Here is a 16,920-nt window from a genome sequence, read left to right on the forward strand (position 1 = left end):
CCAGCTCGAGTCATACGTCGATGACTCTAAAGTTTTGCTATCTTTTCCCGCAGCCGACGTCATTGACGCTAAGTTCAAGCTCGAAGATGATTTGCGTAATGTTGCCTACTGGTGTTGCGCAAATGATTCGTATATAAACCCTGGGAAAACGAAGTTCATGTTGAGCGGCACTAAGCAAATGATAAGTAAACATTCTGTTAATTTTACTGTTTCATTTATTGGAAGGACTCTCACGGCCGTCGAATTGGCAAGAGATCTAGGAGTATACACAGATTCACATCCGACCTATGACACTCATATCTCCCACCTAGTCTCTTCTTGCTTGACTAAACTAGATCAGATCAACCGCGTGAAATACTGTTTCGATAGAGACTTTAGTTTTAATTATTACATCTCTTGTCTTTATCAAAATGTTCTACTGTTCGTCCGTGTGGTCTAATACCTCATCTAAGAACATACAAAAGCTGCAACTCATCCAGAATTTCGCCTGCAAAATCATCTGCGGCGCTCGGAGATTTGACCATGTAACGTCATTACTGGATGAACTCAACTGGCTTCCAGTTGACAAAATAGTCAAATTCAGAGACGCTGTTATAGCTCATAAGTGCGTCAACAATTTAGCTCCTGAATATCTGTGCTAAGTTTAAAAAACCATCTTCTGTACATAATCGCATAACTCGTAGTAATGAGAAGATTGACATTCCATTATTCAGATCAGCTACCGGCCAAAGGTCCTTTCCCTATAGAGCAGTATCTCTGTGGAACATGTTAGACAAAGACCTGAGAAACCTTACATCTGTAAAGGCCTTTAAGAAAGTCCTAAAACTTGCCATGAACGAATGATCGGGTGACAGTTAGAATTTAGAATTTAACAATAGCTTGTCAGATATAGTTAGCATTCATATTTGTAAATAGGTACTGAAAAACCTGTTTTTGGGAGTATCTATCATTAAAGTTTAAAGTTTAAAGTTTTTGACTCACGTTCTTTTCCCTTCTCCCCTTTATACCCACTAATTTCTTCTCCTTTTATTTTTCTTTTTAACCTTTTTAGCAGCCCTGTTGAGCCTTGAACCGTCGCTCTTTAGTCAACGCGCTATTACCAGTCCATTACCAGACCATTGCCTTAACCAATATGTTACACAAATCAGTTAAGAGTTATCCACCAAAACCACAAGAACAGGTGAGATACAACATTTGTTTAAACTTTACATCGACAAACTTTATAGCCTGACGATAACTTTGATAGTATTTTTCGGCCAACCATACGCTTTCGACGCGAAACTGAACATTCAATTACATTTCAAAATTGAAAACCTCTGAAAAATGACTTAAATTTTTTGTTTTGCAAAGCCAAAACGCGCCGAATTTACCCTGTTTCAAAAAAGACTTAGAAAAAATCAAAATTTTGAAAACAAAGACTACTAGTCTCTGCGGAGTTCTATCGTTATCGCCATTGTTTTCACATGTGCTTCGTCTCTTTTTAATGGTGGGATAGAAGAAAAGCTTATACGTGAGCGAACAGGACATCGGTCCAATGCTTTATTAAAGTATGAGAAACCCAGCGAGGAAAATAAATGAAAGGTATCTTATTGCTGGATCCAAACGCTGTGTTAAATACTTCCAAAGAGGAAACTTGTAAACAAGAGGATGAAAAACCATTAAATTGTTTGTTTTAATGCTGCGTTCAACTAGGGAACTTTCCAAAATTGTAATTTTCACGCTGTGAATAAGTTTTCGAAGTACGATAGTGAATAATTGATTGTGTGGTAATTGAGGTTGTCACTTAAAATTCAAGTGTCTTGATCAGTGTTTTCATCAGTTTTTGAATAAGCTGGAGTAATCTTGATCTAGATTTTCATTGGGTATCAAGATACATGCACCTGACCAAAATGGGGCACTCTAATTGGCTTATAACCGTTTGAATAATTAATGAGATTGAGAAGGATTTGTTAAAAATATCATTAAGAGGCAACGCACACTCTATATTACATTGTCACTTGCTTTAGATCTACGCTACCAGGATGATAAACGGCCGATTCAATTTTATTAGAGAGATCGAAAGAAAAAAAGGAAAATGAAGAGTATTGTTAACTTCTGTCTCCATATCACAAGGAAGAACTGTTTTTCCCTTTAAAATGGAATCAAACCAGTATTCTCCACTAATGGCTTTTCCCTCTTCGCTGGCTGTTATCTCTTTGCATGTTTCCGCTGGAAATTCAAGAATAGTACGCGGAATAACTGACGAAGGAAAACAGTTTCATGAGGATAGAATTATCATTACACAATCATCCACTACCAATAAAGTAACTGCTTTCCGATTGAGACCAAAAAAAAAATTGCGATCAGCAGTAAAAGCAACTCGAGAAAGAATACCAGATTCTCCGTAAAGTAATGTCAAAGGTACAAGAATGGCCTTCGACCTTTGACATCGGTTAAGACGTATGGAAGGTTCTTTGGCGTTAAGTAATTTTTTTTTTAATTTATGGTGCTTTACCTATTACCATTGAAAAGCTATCATGGTTCAGGAGTGTTAAACTTCAATGTTTAGGCCTTTTACTTAATAAAACTCACCTCTTTTCTTAATACTCTTTACATAATATCTTTCAGAATCTGGCAGAAAGTTCTCTGGTCTGGCCTCCTTTGTCCGATTGTTTAGTTCACACAGTTCCTTTGAGATGACGAAGTTGAAGCTGTGACATCGGAAATCATTGTTACATGCCTGATTACATTCAACAGCAATCGATGTTTTCATAGTTCTGAAGGTATGTCTTCGAAGCATCATACCGAAAATGGCTTCCTGACCCACCTCGCATTGTTGCGCGAAAACTCTATTGATGTAGCACGATGCAACTAAAATGCAGAATCGCATCGTCATTACCACTGGCTCTTTCCTTCCTGTAAGAGAAATTTGGAATAGTAATTAAAGAAGTATGTTGTTCGCCAGATCGATGTTTATAGTTGACTTACGCCAACTTCTACGAGGTAAGTACTGAAGACGAAAGAAGATCAGACTCCTCCATTCCTGTTAGGAGGACGTATTGAAAGAGTGATACAATGGTGGGATTCTTTTTGATATTTGTCAGAAAGTTGTTATTATGAAAATAAAAAGACACACGACAATAAAAATACTCAGAGATATTGCGAGCATTGTAAAGCTTGGATGCTATAACTTTCTCATAATTATCTATTTCAAAGGAGTTTAGCATTAAATTTCTGCTTAATCGGCTAAAATGACAGACTTAAGACACCTCTGCAATTAATTCAAATGCAACCGAGAAATTCAGGCAGGTTTCCTTTTTCCGACACCATCTCTCGTCGAAAAAAAAAGAAGAAAAATTTTCATCTCGGAGCAATAAGATTGTTAATTTTTAATCACACAATCCTCCATTGCTTCCACTGACTGGGAAGTGAGATCAGTGATAAGCGTTAACTTCATAATGACAAAAGCGAGGGTTCATACTTTCATTCCCCTTATGGTTCTGAAATTCAGAACCATAAATTTGGGAAACTTGAAAGGCTCCCTGAAATGAGAAGGACTGAATGTTTAACCCAAAGGTTGTGTTTGCGACACTAGCTTTCGTCAAACGGAGGAACAAGGGCTAGCGTATAAAGTGAGAAGACATTTTCCAGCCAAAAAGCAAGATCTGGCCCTGAGGTGTGTTTTGAATGCAAACTTTTGATTTCTTGAGCAAATTTTGGTGAAAGATAGAAACTTTTTCAGTGTTGCTCTTGGAGTAGAATGCTGGATTTTTGGGATTTGTTATTATATAAACGGTTCACTGCAATGGAAATCGGGAATCATTGTGGGTGTTTTAGGCTGCAATAGGTGTCACATCAAACACCCTTGCAATGTACACGGTTACATAATGTTGTCTCTTAATTTCAACCAGAAGCAAATAACAACAGTAGTCGTGCAAATTTAAATGATGTATGCGTGGCTTAATTGAAAATGCTTAAAAAGTGCGAGCACATAAATTACCAATCAAATCTGAAGCGAGATATAGGCCTAATGCTGTAGTAAGTTCAAATCAAATTTTCAAAATATCTAACTTGGAACGTTGAAAATCTTGTTCGAACCTTGGTTTCTATTCAAGTGATGTGATAACGCTCTTGCCGGTGGAAACTGTCACTAACTTTGTTCAGGAAATCAATTTACTTGAAGGTAATTGTTGGTTTTACATTTTACCATTTTGAGATAAATTACAAAGGAAGACATGTCACGTACCTTAATTATTGAGTCCCACTTTATCGTGGGTTTGTAAACAAGGGTTTCACTAGTTTTACTTTACATTTTAGAATTATCTTTCCCTTTATAAAATTTCGCAGGTATCGAGAATTTGAACAAACAGACTATGGGCGACAACACAAAATAGGCGTTTTACGAGAGAGAATTATTAACGAGTGGATCCTATACAAATCAACAAGTAAGAATTCTTCAAACGGTGTGACCTGAAAATTATGTTGAAAAACATAGGAAAATAAAAATATATATAAGAGCAGCTTCTCCACACAATTGACGGACAGAATTCCAGGGACTTAAAAGGATAAACTGAGGTTTTCAAGTGAAGTCCTATTAGAATATCACAACACAGGCTAGATCAGTTATTATACGGGCTCTTTCCTTGAAATTTCCAATTCAGTATTGTCTACCCAAATTATGGCGCTGTTTAATTATTTAGGAAAGTACCTAATTTTGGGTGCGGTGATTTTATAAAGTTGTCTCGAATGGAAAATTTATGTCAAATTTTCGAAAGCAAATGACCGCTGCAACAGAAGCAGTAGTGAAGTTTGGATAAATTAATCAATATTCCATCTTGACTTTTAAGAAAATTCAGAACTTTCGATTGATTTTGAACGAACTCAAGCCGTCTTCTCACCCCCAACAGATATCGATATCGCTATAATATGAAAAATAACGGAAAGCACCGGGATTTTAGTAATTATGTTAGTTTTATCAACGCGAATTTAATCATTAAGAACGAGTCTGTAAGAATGAAACATCTTGGGAAATGAAACTTTTCAACCCCCCTTCAAACTTTCCATGCAATTAGGCACTCAGGGGGGATGCACAAAAATGCCCTTTTTAAATGTTGCAGCATCCTTGTCGTCATGGTAACAACAGCTGCTTGCTCGAGGCCTAGGCCTCATTTTCATACAAAAATGTAAGTAACTAAGTAAACACTTTATTTATAGGGGGTAGCACTAAATAGCTAAAAGCTAATGAACTTGTGGCCCTCAATTAAGAATAAGAGTAAATATTAAGCTAAATAGTAAAATGATCTAGACTACACTGTTCTTTAAAAATTACATTAAAAAGACTGTTCTTGAAAGCACGAAGAGAATCTTTACGTCTTAATTCTAAAGATAATTTATTCCACAGTCTGCTAAGAAAGACTTTCGACCTTCTGTCTCGCGTATATACTTAGGGAAAACTAAATTGAATTTAGCATACCTAGTATTTTTAGGGTGGACTTGATTATTAATAGTAAAATTTTGAATTAAGTAATTGGGTAAGATACCTTGAATAAGTTTAAAAACTAAAGAACAACAACTTATCTTATTTTCTTTATAAAAAGGAATCCAGTTTAACTTATTAAATAAACGTACCGATGGCGAATCTCTATTGGCAGACAGAATAGTCCTAGCCGCCCTTTTCTGCAGCTTCAATACTCTGTTCAAAGACTCTTTATCACAACATGACCAGATAACACTAGCTTAGGTAATTATAGGATGAATTGTCAAGTTGTAATTTAATAATCTTTGCTTAAGAGGCGGATAAACTCTGATTTTTCCGAGAAGTGCTATACGCTGCGAAAGCTTGTTACAAATTTTATCAACATGTTGACTAAACGATAGGTGACTATCAATGTCCAAACTCAAGAGAGTAGCATTAGAAATATTTCTCACTAGTTCATGATCACTAAACTTCACTGATAGTGAAAATCCAACTTGGATTCAAGTCTTGCGAGGCACGATCATTACATTTGTCTTTGTCTACATTAATGGGAAATTTATTTGTCACAGCCCAGTTTTGGATTTCAGCTGCAAAATTATAGAGGTCACGTTTAAGGTTATGCATAAACTTATAGTCGGCAGAGCAGGTAATGGTCGTATCATCAGCATACAGATCTGTCTGCGCTGTTATATAAATTGGTAAATCATTGATAAATACGATAAAGAAAAGAGGACCCAAAATAGATCCTTGTGGCACCTCATGGTGAACACAGGCCAAAGAAGAATTGTAAAAGTGTAAAGTGTTTGTTTCTGTACCTCAAGCTAAATACAACGTTACAAATTGGTACTTCTACCATACATAGAGACATCATTTGTCTTCACTTTGATACATGTTATAATTCCATGGGGAAAATTACAATCCTATAATTTCTTTTGTGTTATACAAACAGTGGTTTTAATTTTTGGACTTTACATTTGAAAATTTGAAAGGTATCAATGATTTGAACATACAGGCAATAGTCGGCATAAAAAAAGAGTATGTTGCAAGAAAACTTTGCTAATTAGGAGATCCTGGAAAAATCGAGGAGTTAGAATTGCATGGCTCTGGAAATAGATGTATTGGTGGAGAGGTTGAACGTTTGAACAGAGCAGGAACCAATATTACCGATCAAAACTGTGACGAATGAACCTACAGTCTTCAGATTCACTTTCCAAAAGATTTGACTTGCCACTTTACATATTTTGTTCATACCTTTTGCTCTCCAAGATAGATGACAACGCCTCTTCTATTGAGAACTGTTTATAAATTTGTTCATGGAATCACGTCACCAGAAGGTAACTGTTTATATTACACTTTGCCAGTTTGTTATTACCTTGGTTAGAGTGTGAGAACAGTTGCCATGGTTCAGTACCTACAGACATAGGCCGGCGTTACAAAAGAAAATATGTTTTACGGGAAATATGTTAACCAGTAGATCCGATACCAATTGGTGATCAAGACTTCCTCAGAAGATTTTAAGAGGCTCTTTCTCGACATAACTGATGTTAAAAAAAAAACTACAATCCAATCATTTCGAACAACCTACAACACCTCGTAGATCCGAAATTATAAGGAGGCCTTTATAATTGAACTTACAATTTAGTGTTGTTCACCCGAATAATGGTTCCGGTTACTGAACTTTTAGGAAGGTGCCAAGTTCTAGCATGTTCCAGAAGAAAATGAATTAGGAAATCAATAATATTCCTTCTTTTTCGCATGAAGAAAGTAGCCCATAACAATATCTCAGGAATGCACTGAATGCCTTCGTTTTAACGATTTTTTTGTTTTCTATTTCATCATTTTTCTGTCAGTTTTATGTTTTTGAAACCATCTAATTAATCATCCCTTTTTTTAACCACGCAGTGAAATGCTTCAGAGGGTGTATATTTCTTTGATTCCATGAAAATTATCGTTGTTTGTATTTTGACTCGCCCCACGGGCTCGTCCAAATACGACACAACTCGTAAAAATACTGAGCGATACTACACAACAAAACGTCTAATAAGATATATATACTTTCCGGAGCTAAAAAAGTTTAGAATCAGCTTCGTGTTAGAACACGAAACAAACACGTATTCATCAAGAAGATCGACGAACTGTGGTCATTTTGCCTGGGAGTCGTTTCGGTAACGTTCATTTCGTTAACGTTAACGTCTTAGACCGTTTCGCCAACGTCTCAAGTCAGTTGGCCAACGTCACATTCATCATTTCGCTAAAGTTTTGTTTGTTTCATTGAACTATCTTTTTTAGTTTAGTTTTCTTCAAAGTAGCGAAAAATGAAACGGTGGGCTGTAAACTTTCGTTACTGTACCTGGTTTCCAAGGTGATGGAACACTGCGTGTTCAGTTCAATCGAAGACCGCGTTTACAGTCTGATCGATAGCTCACAACACGGTTTCATAACAGGGCGGTCGTGTGTGATGCAGTTGGTAGAGGTACTCGACTATATCGGCTCCCAAGTCGATAACGGGGCCCAGGTTGATGTTATCTACCTTGATATGTCGAAGGCTTATCGCAAACTACTCAGGAAGCTACGTGATTACGGTTTCAGCGGAAAGCTTCTTACCTGGCTGGAGTCCACAAAGTCTCCAACTGACGTTGCAATACTACAGGATGACCTAAGCAGCTTCGCCACTTGGTCGTACTCGGCCGGCCTGATGTTCAACGAATCTAAATACAAGGCACAACGAATAACCCGGAAACACAATCCTGTGTCTAACACGTACCATGTAAACGAGGTTCCTTTTGGCGTTACCAGCGCAGAAAAGAACCCTGGGGTCATTATCTCCGACAAGCTATTGTGGAACAAACGGGTGTGCGACCAGTGTTCAAAGTCAAACAGGATGCTGGGGTTTGTGAGACGTAACACCAGGTCTGTCAAGAATGCATTAGAGAGACGTGTCATCTATCTCACGCTAGTCAGGTCACATCTCGGCTATGGCACTCAAGTGTGGGCGCTCCAGCCGAAAGAATTGATTCGTAAGGTAGAACGAATACATCCTCAACTTGCTTTCCTCTGCGAGGAATCCTATAAAGACAGACTGATTAAACTGGCCTTTCTCCCCGCGTCCAACTGGCATGAGTACCTAGACATGGGTTTTTTCTTTAAATCTGTGACTGGCTTGGGCTAGTTAAGGTTAACCCTGATGTAATCCCCATCAGACCCACCCTCTCAAGAACAACTAGATCCAGTAGCAATACAAATGTAACTGTATTTGTTCCCAAAAAAATGCAAAACAACTACACATGAGGTCTTTTTTTCATCTGCACAGCGAGAATATGGAACGCTCTGGCTGATGACATTGGTCTTTCCGTATCTATCTCTCTCAGATCATTCAAGGCATAATTACTCAGTTACTATAAGCAATCACTTTGTGAATCATATGACACTGAAGATCCTCGCTCATTTAAGTCTCTCTGCACAAGTTACAACAGAGCCCGTAATCTGACAAGAAACATCGATTGCTGCTACTAACTACTCATTAATCTCTATTGCAACTTTTATTTCAATTTCACGTGTTCCGAGCCCGTAGTAATTGGCGTAAGCTGTTGCGGAATCCCTGCTTGTATTGTACAATTTATATTTTTTGTCTAGTTTATGTAAATTTAAAATTAAGTTGGCGAGGCTAATAAAATTTAAAATTAAAAAAATTAAACAGACATGTAAGATTGGCTGGAATGGACTGGGTTGCAATGGAGTTGTTACATTTACTTCTCATGTGATCCTGCATTTCCTGCATTTCCTGCATTGATCACTAACCGGTATAAGTGTAATAAGTGGACACAGTTTCACTTATACAAAGCATTCGACTGTTAACAAAGTCTATATAATTTTTCAATTTTTATTGATACGGCTTAACCAACAGCCCAGCTCTAACACTCCCATTGCTTCGGTTTAGCGAGAGGGGCGAGACACCCCATTTCACTCGCCCCCGCCGCTCCCCTGAAAAGTGCCACAAAAGGATAAAAATTTTTAGATAGTTTTAAAGTAGTCCAGCTTAATTTGAAATTCAAAGCCGTCTCCGTACCCCTTCTGACTCCGAAGACAATAACTGTGCGAAGCGAGCAAGACTTGAACACTTCACTTAGGTATATTGACATCAGACTTAAGCGTAAGGTCTAAAAGGTGTCTTTGTTGAAGGCTTTGGTTTACAGTTAAAGATGGCTCTCTTGTTAACAACTTTATAACTTGGTACAACGTTCTGCTCTCAACGCCATTTCCCTCTGAAGGCCACTTTTATTTTAAAGTTATTGTTAGAATAAAAGCCTTGTTTGAAGATCACATTTGGACCAGATTATCAAACAGTTTGAACACCAGGTACTACAATGAACTAGAATTTTCAAAATTAGTTAAACAATCTAGAAATAAACTACAAAATTAGTCGTAAAACACTACCAAATATCTAATTTCGTGATATTCTGAGACCTTTTTTTAGTAATTTTTGGAGAGAAACATCAACAATGTAAACGCAATATCCTTGGAAGTCAAATTGAGGCCTAATAAAGATAATGCTCGCAAACGAGTTATAAAAATTCTAAGAAATGAGCCACTTAGATTATTGACAAACTTAAAAATCTCTAACAAGCGAGTTATGGAGATTGATTTCAATTCATATTTTTGTTGCTCTACTACTAAATTATCTTATAACTAACTTGGGTACCCAAGCGTTTTTCTAAGTTATTTGTTGAATCGCCACTCATTACAAACACTCTATCATTAGGATGATAGACGTCACTTTTCCTCTAAGTTACTATAATGCTCGCAAATGAGTTTAAAAAAATTCTAGTATTGAGCTACTTAATATTCTAAACATTCTGCCTAAACAGTGATAAGTGACGTCTTATTCAGTTAAGTGTTCTTATTAGTTTTTGATCCATTTTTAAATACTTTTTCCTTTCAGCTAGAGATAACGATGAAACAAAAACAAAACAAAACAAAAACAAAAACAAAAAAATAAAAAAAAGAGAGTTCTACACTTACTCTGATTACTCGCCAGGCTAACTGTGGAAGTAGGTTATTTAGACTGTCGTCGTTAAACTGCCAAACCTCTCATAGCATAAGTCTTTACCGTAAATTAATCGTGACTATTTGATGTAATCTGAAGCCCCAAATAACCATTACCGTAACTCTTATTGACTGAAACTGCTTGCAAAAAGGTAAAAAAAAAATCTGAGAAATACTACTAAGTATCTGCCATGTGAAATCTTGAACCGTACAGCTGCCTAAGTTTACTGTCACATGTTATTAGCATTCGATTTCGGTATTTTTGTTTTTAGGATTCAAAATGCACTTTAGGTGCAGAATACACCCAAACGTGTTTTGAGTTAGGCGGAATGAGTCATTGGATCGTTGTTACTTATCTAACTCTATTATAATCCAAGTTGACGTCTTTGCCTCAACATGATGGTAGGCTTTTTCTCTTATTGGTATTTCGTTTCCTAAACTAGATATAATTAGGACACTTAACTGTCGAAACTCAACGTGAGATCTAAGTGTTAAGCATTTGCTTTTATTAATTTTGATAAATTTCAATTTAATAAATCACGGTTTTAGGAAAAGGTGAGATAGAACGTACTCTAAAGGAACGTTATTCGGGAACGTTGAAACAGTTCATCCTCTTTGCACTACGAGAAAGTTTCGAAGTCAAAACATTTACCACCAAACCATATCTAAAATCGAGCTTAAGCCGTCAGCCTAAACTGTTGTCTAGAAAAACCATTGCATGTTGAAATCTACTAAATTTCAGTCAGTTAAACATGTAACAATTGAGCTTAAAAAAAAAGAAAAGAAAAGAAAAGTTAGAAAAGATGAGATAAAGAAAGGAATAGACAAAATGAAATCGGAAACAAAGACAGAACTGCCATTTCACGCCTATTCACACAAAGCGCCCGATATGATAGGGACCGTACTATACCATGCAATGATATCAAAAGTTTAAAGAAGAGGCTAACTAAGTTAAATTATTGACAAACCTAATTTAATCAGAGGGAAAAGAACTAAAATGTCAGATTGTGTTGACTAAGATACTTCCACAGACACTTAACTAAATGATTACCAAAATTCTTTTTCAATTTAAATTATTCTGTTCTTTTCTTCAGTCCTAAATATCTCTTTACGTGTGAAAAAAAAAAAAAAAAAAAAAGAACGAAAAGAAAAAGAAATCGATCAATGAAGCAATACGTATCTATCAATCAGTTGGTTACTTGATCTGCCGATCATAGAGTCAGGATGGCAATGGGTTTGGGTAGTCTGATCCAGCAAGCAGCCAGAAAATGAATTACTCGATTGCTATGCCTACTGGTTAAGCGGACAGTCAGGCAGGCAGACAGTCTGGTAAATAGTCAGGAAGAAAGACAAGCTGATAGCTACAACAGCAATCAGGCAAAAAGCTCGGCTAGCAGTCAGGCAGATATATAGTAAGTCCATCTGTCAGTCAACCTAACAGTGAGAGACACAATCAGTTTAATATAATGTAACGTAATCCTTTAACCATTCGCCTTTATCACGGAGCCACCATCTTGAATTTTTCATTAAGTAATTTAACATGAAAGCGAGGTCACGCGTGGTCAAGGTCACGTTTGCAATCATGCCGAACCGAGATAATTGTTGTGTGCCTTTGTGCCAAAATAATAGATCAAAGCAGCAGTTTCTCATTTCTTTTCATCAATTTCCGAAAGACAAAGCCTTAAAGCGTCGATGGATTATAAATATTAGGCGGGATGAAGGGAAAAAATTCGAGGTAAAACAATTTTATTTCGATTTTTCATAGTCCATCGTTTGTTTACAAATTTTAGGGAAACACTCATTCTGTAAATAACTGCAAGAAATGCCAGACAAACGTGTTAGATTCCACACTGGCTTCTCTTCCTTCCAATTCCTCATAAGTACTTTTAATGCCATAAAACCAAGCGTAGACAATATGTATTCTTGGCCACAAATACAGCGAATTAAGAATAAGGGAAAATCTGATGTAGAAGTCAGGAGGAACACTGTCAAAACATGTAAACTTTCTTCATTTGACCAATTTGACTTGTGCCTTACTGAGTTAAGGCTGGGTACTTTAAGTGAAAAATTGGTAGAGGATTCAATTATTTCTGTTTCAACTGTAAGTCGTGTATATTTATCATGGGTTTACTTTCTGTATTTTTTATCTTGGGTTAACTTTTCCGTATTTTGTATTGGGGGCCCTCCCTATCTGGCCATCTAGAGCTAAAATTGATTAGCAAATGCCACAATGTTTTAAGTTACTGTATTCCAAGTGCCGTGGCATCATAGATGTTTCTGAAATCAAGGTGCAGGCACCTTCTAGCATGCTTTTAAACAGTGCATGTTATTCATCATACAAGAGCCACACAACATACAAGGGCAATATTGTTATATCATCCTCGGGTGAGGTGATTCATGTGAGCTCACTTTTTCATGGTAGTATATCCGATAAAGAATTAGTAAGCCAATTAGGACTTTTGAACATGCTTGACAAGGGTGACAAAATTATGGCAGACCAAGGTTTTACCATTGGTGATCTTTTAGAGCCAATAGGATGTAAGTTTATAATGCCTACCTTTCTATCAAGCAAGGGGAAGTTATCTAAGAAGGGAATAGATAGTAGCAAGCAGGTACATAATTTAAGCGTTCACGTAGAGAGGGCCAATAGAAGGGTTAAGGAATTTCGGTTTTTTGATAGGATAATTCCCCTCACTGTAGCAGGAAGTATTAACCAAATGTGGACAGTAGCTTGTCTAGTAACTAATTTACAAGGACCCGATGAGCGATCATAAACAATCAGTGGTTTTAAAGTTCAAAATAACATTTATTGGGACACTTTCACACTGTCAGCAAGAGGAAAAGAGGTTGCTTTCTTTGTTAGATACTCATATATGATTGAAATATAATATAATTTTCTGTTTAACCCAGCCTAACTCCTGGTTCATGTAGTTGACAATGTCAATTGCAAATAAATATTTTTGTAATAAAGTACTTTTTTATTGGATACATGATGGAAGGTGATAGTGGAAATAATAAAGGTGCAGTTTTTCTTGCATTTCTGAAAAAACTGTCTGTCAAAGTAAATTCTCTCGCAATGAAATTCTTGTCGGCAATAAACAAAACTGCAATCATTTCTCACTATTTCAACTGTCGATGAGCGCTTAAAAACAACTGACAATGAATGAGATTCCTCGTTCTTTCTCCTGCTACGGTCGCATCTCGCTCGAACCGTAATGCTTAAATCAGCATCTTTGACCATTTCCACTGCAATTATTATTTGATTATATCAAATTCATTCATTTTCGGACTAATGCAAGAACAAAACTATAAAGACGGATGTCACTCCGACTACAACAAACTCTGGAAGCTAGAAATCTACCTTCTATTTCGTGAATAAACTCTTCGTTAAAAAATTGATAGCCTCGAGTAAGTTTCTCCTGGACAGGGAGATTATCTTTTGCATATTTTACAATCGAATCATTTGAAAGAAGTGGAATATTTCTTAAATTTCTATGCCAAAATTCAAATGTTTTTTTTATCTGTTTGACACGATGCCATCTTTGTTTACCACGCGTGACCTCGTTTTCGTGCCAGATTTCCACTGACGCAATCCAGTATGGCGGGCCGTGATAAAGATGAATACTGTCATTTAAGACTCCTTATGGTGGCCAATTTACATTATCGACAAATCAAATTGTCTTGTCAGTCAATAATTCAGCAAAGCAGTAGGTCAAGGACATCAGGCAGGTATGAATTTACAATTTGCAGACAGGGTACTCATGGAGCCTGTTAGCCGCGCAGCAGCCTATTTGTTCACACCTTTCTTTTAATCATACATCACCAAAGTCAGGATAATGATCGATTCGTTTGCAAAAGCACAACCAGCACATTATAAATACTACTAATCACACTGCTGTCTTTTTGGCCAGATACAGTGTTAATCATTGCAGATGCGGTGACATCTCGATTTCAACTTTTTGTCAGTGACCATGAGCTTTAAATAATGTATAGAGCTGTTATACTGTTTGACTTGGAAAGAAAGTCATTTTGATTCAAACTACAGAAAGGTTCTAGAAACTGAAGGTTCAAGTAGTCAGGAGTCAACTGTTCATGCATATAAAGAGGCGATGAATCAGTACCAAAGTAAGGGATTTTCACGGCCCTTCATCTCAAATATGAAACTAATTTCACAACTTTGATAAGATCAAACAAAACACAATTTCTTTTCAGGGCTTCGTTTTCCACACCTCTTCAGTCAGTGGTATTTAAGTATTAAAGCAAAAAAATAAACATTTACCTTGGTTCAAAAACAGAGAACTAAAGCACGGTATCAGACACCTCTTCTTCCCCTGTATGGAAAACGAAAAGAGATAAAAATACAAATGAAGTTACTATAATTTAAATCTATTACTGTTGACACAATGCTCGCTGTTCTGTGTTAAAATGTTTTCAAAATTAAGGTACATCATATCATAATCATTATTTCTGTGTAACACGTGGCAGCTATGTTGTGCATATTTGGGCAAATAACTGTAAAGCTATGAATATTATAAAAAGCGAGTCAGCTCCACAAATTCAAATGTGACATATCAAATTTCAGTATTTCAAGACAGGTTTTGGCCCTTCACTTTGAGCAAGTACAATAATACGACAAGTGTTCTCTTTTGTTCTCACAATTCCGTCACTTCCGTGTCCACTTTCTTCAGGCAATAAGTTGGACTGATTTTGCTTCACTTTTTGACCGCTTTAGTCTCTGTTGGCTAAGGTGTAAAGAATTTTACCTTCCTCTGCGATCTCCATGTCAGGCTCAAGCCCCTTCTCTTCTTCTTCAACTTTTTGAGCTTCTTCAGAAGGTAATAATGGATTAAAAAAAATTATTAATACTCAGTCTTTCTGTAGCTTTTTCTGTAGTTGCTCCCAGGCTATAGAATCAATCGCCTCTTGAACTCAGGAGTGTTTTCTCTGTTGACCAGTTCAAGACGCAGTTTAGGAAGACATACCTATCTAAATTGGCTTATGAAGTCTAGTTTTTAGTAGTGTAGTTTGGTTAATTTCCTTATTTTAGTTATTAGCTTCTATATTTTATAGTTTAGCCATTGTTGTACAGCGCTTTGACCAGTTAGTCGACACAGCGCTCTATAAGTGTTATTATTATTATTATTATTGTTGTTGTTATTACTATTATTATAACTATTATTTTTATTTAAATCTTGTTTTAATTTAAGCGTACAAGTAAATTAACTTCTTGAGTGACCAAAAACCTTCCCTGTCCTTTACCTTTGTCACCAGGTACTGAAGTTTCTTCCCTGCTCACTTTCTCCTCAGATTCGCCAGCTGTGTGATAGCAAAGTTATTAATAAGAATAAAGTATTAATAGCACAATAAACCATGCCCGTGACCTTTCTATGAAGCCAGTAAATCGGCCCAATCAGCCGTTAAGTTCTTAACAAAATCCTTAATAATAGTGATCTTAAAATAATATATTAGATTAATGATGATGATAAAATTGAACTGTATTCAGGAATAAATCATAGCTTTCAGACATCGCAATAAGTTATAGTTAAGTTCACATAGCAACCTGATCGTTGCAACAAGATGCTCTTTTATATGCTGTTGCTTGTCGCAACGATCAGATCACCCCCTGCAATGAATTCTCTGAACTCTATCCACGCAAAAGCTTCCCGCATTATAAACAACCTTAAACCGTCGCTGGCTGATGATATCTGTCTCAGTAAATCAAATTGGCTACCCTTCTCTTACTTTTACAAAAAGTCCGTTCTTACGTTAATGCTCAAAGTGCATTTTGAAACTTCGTGTCCGTTTCGTAGATTAATTGATTAAACTATACATACTGTACCTGGCAAGAGAGCTTCTATAAAATTCCAAAGTCCATCCCGCCTGACCATCACCATTATTAAAAAACAAAACTATACATCCGTGACCCATAATGTAATAGCTGCGAGTTCCGATTGGGCCTATTTAGTTGAGAGGTTAAGAAATGAGTACTGACCTGGTTGAGGAGTGGGCAATTCAAGGGCTTCCGCTTCTAGAATTTCATTGTGTTCTATTTCTTGCAATTCAGTCTGTTTTCCTTTGGGGAGGAAAGTTCACAAAATTGGAAGCGCGAGGGAAAGATAAGAAACGAAAGAAAGGTATTACACACAGAACCCTGCCGATGTAGAGAGAAGACATTTCACATGTAATTACAATGGGATTCCCCATATTTTACCTGCTTCGTTGTTAGCGTGTTCATCTTCATTTCCGATCTGCCCTTGCTGATCATTTTCTGCTTCTTCTATTTGATAAGACAACAGCAATAAATCTGCATAGGTCTCCTCTCTAAAATTCAGATTTGTATCTTCACCTTAGAACTAGAGACAGAGGTTTATCTATTCATATTTTGAGAATGATTTGCAAATTTCCGCTCATGTTCCTAATTG

At 36.6% G+C, this 16,920-nt stretch overlaps 1 protein-coding gene across 1 annotated transcript in view; it reads right to left on the reverse strand.

Annotated features, from left to right (window-relative positions):
• Window positions 1–9,606: 9,606 nt before the first annotated feature.
• LOC148739200 (uncharacterized) overlaps window positions 9,607–16,920 on the reverse strand; it is a 50,846-nt gene continuing 43,532 nt past the window's right edge. Inside the window, exons 19-24 of the mRNA XM_088747233.1 lie at window positions 16,710–16,775; window positions 16,491–16,571; window positions 15,758–15,814; window positions 15,262–15,324; window positions 14,778–14,829; window positions 9,607–11,932 (exon numbers count right to left, since the gene is read on the reverse strand). Coding sequence (XP_088603359.1) covers window positions 14,798–14,829; window positions 15,262–15,324; window positions 15,758–15,814; window positions 16,491–16,571; window positions 16,710–16,775 — 299 coding nt within the window. The 3' untranslated portion in view covers window positions 9,607–11,932; window positions 14,778–14,797. The remainder of the gene's footprint in view (window positions 11,933–14,777; window positions 14,830–15,261; window positions 15,325–15,757; window positions 15,815–16,490; window positions 16,572–16,709; window positions 16,776–16,920) is intronic.

This window comes from Stylophora pistillata, chromosome 2 (assembly GCF_964205215.1).
Source record: "Stylophora pistillata chromosome 2, jaStyPist1.2, whole genome shotgun sequence".
NCBI lineage: Eukaryota > Metazoa > Cnidaria > Anthozoa > Scleractinia > Pocilloporidae > Stylophora > Stylophora pistillata.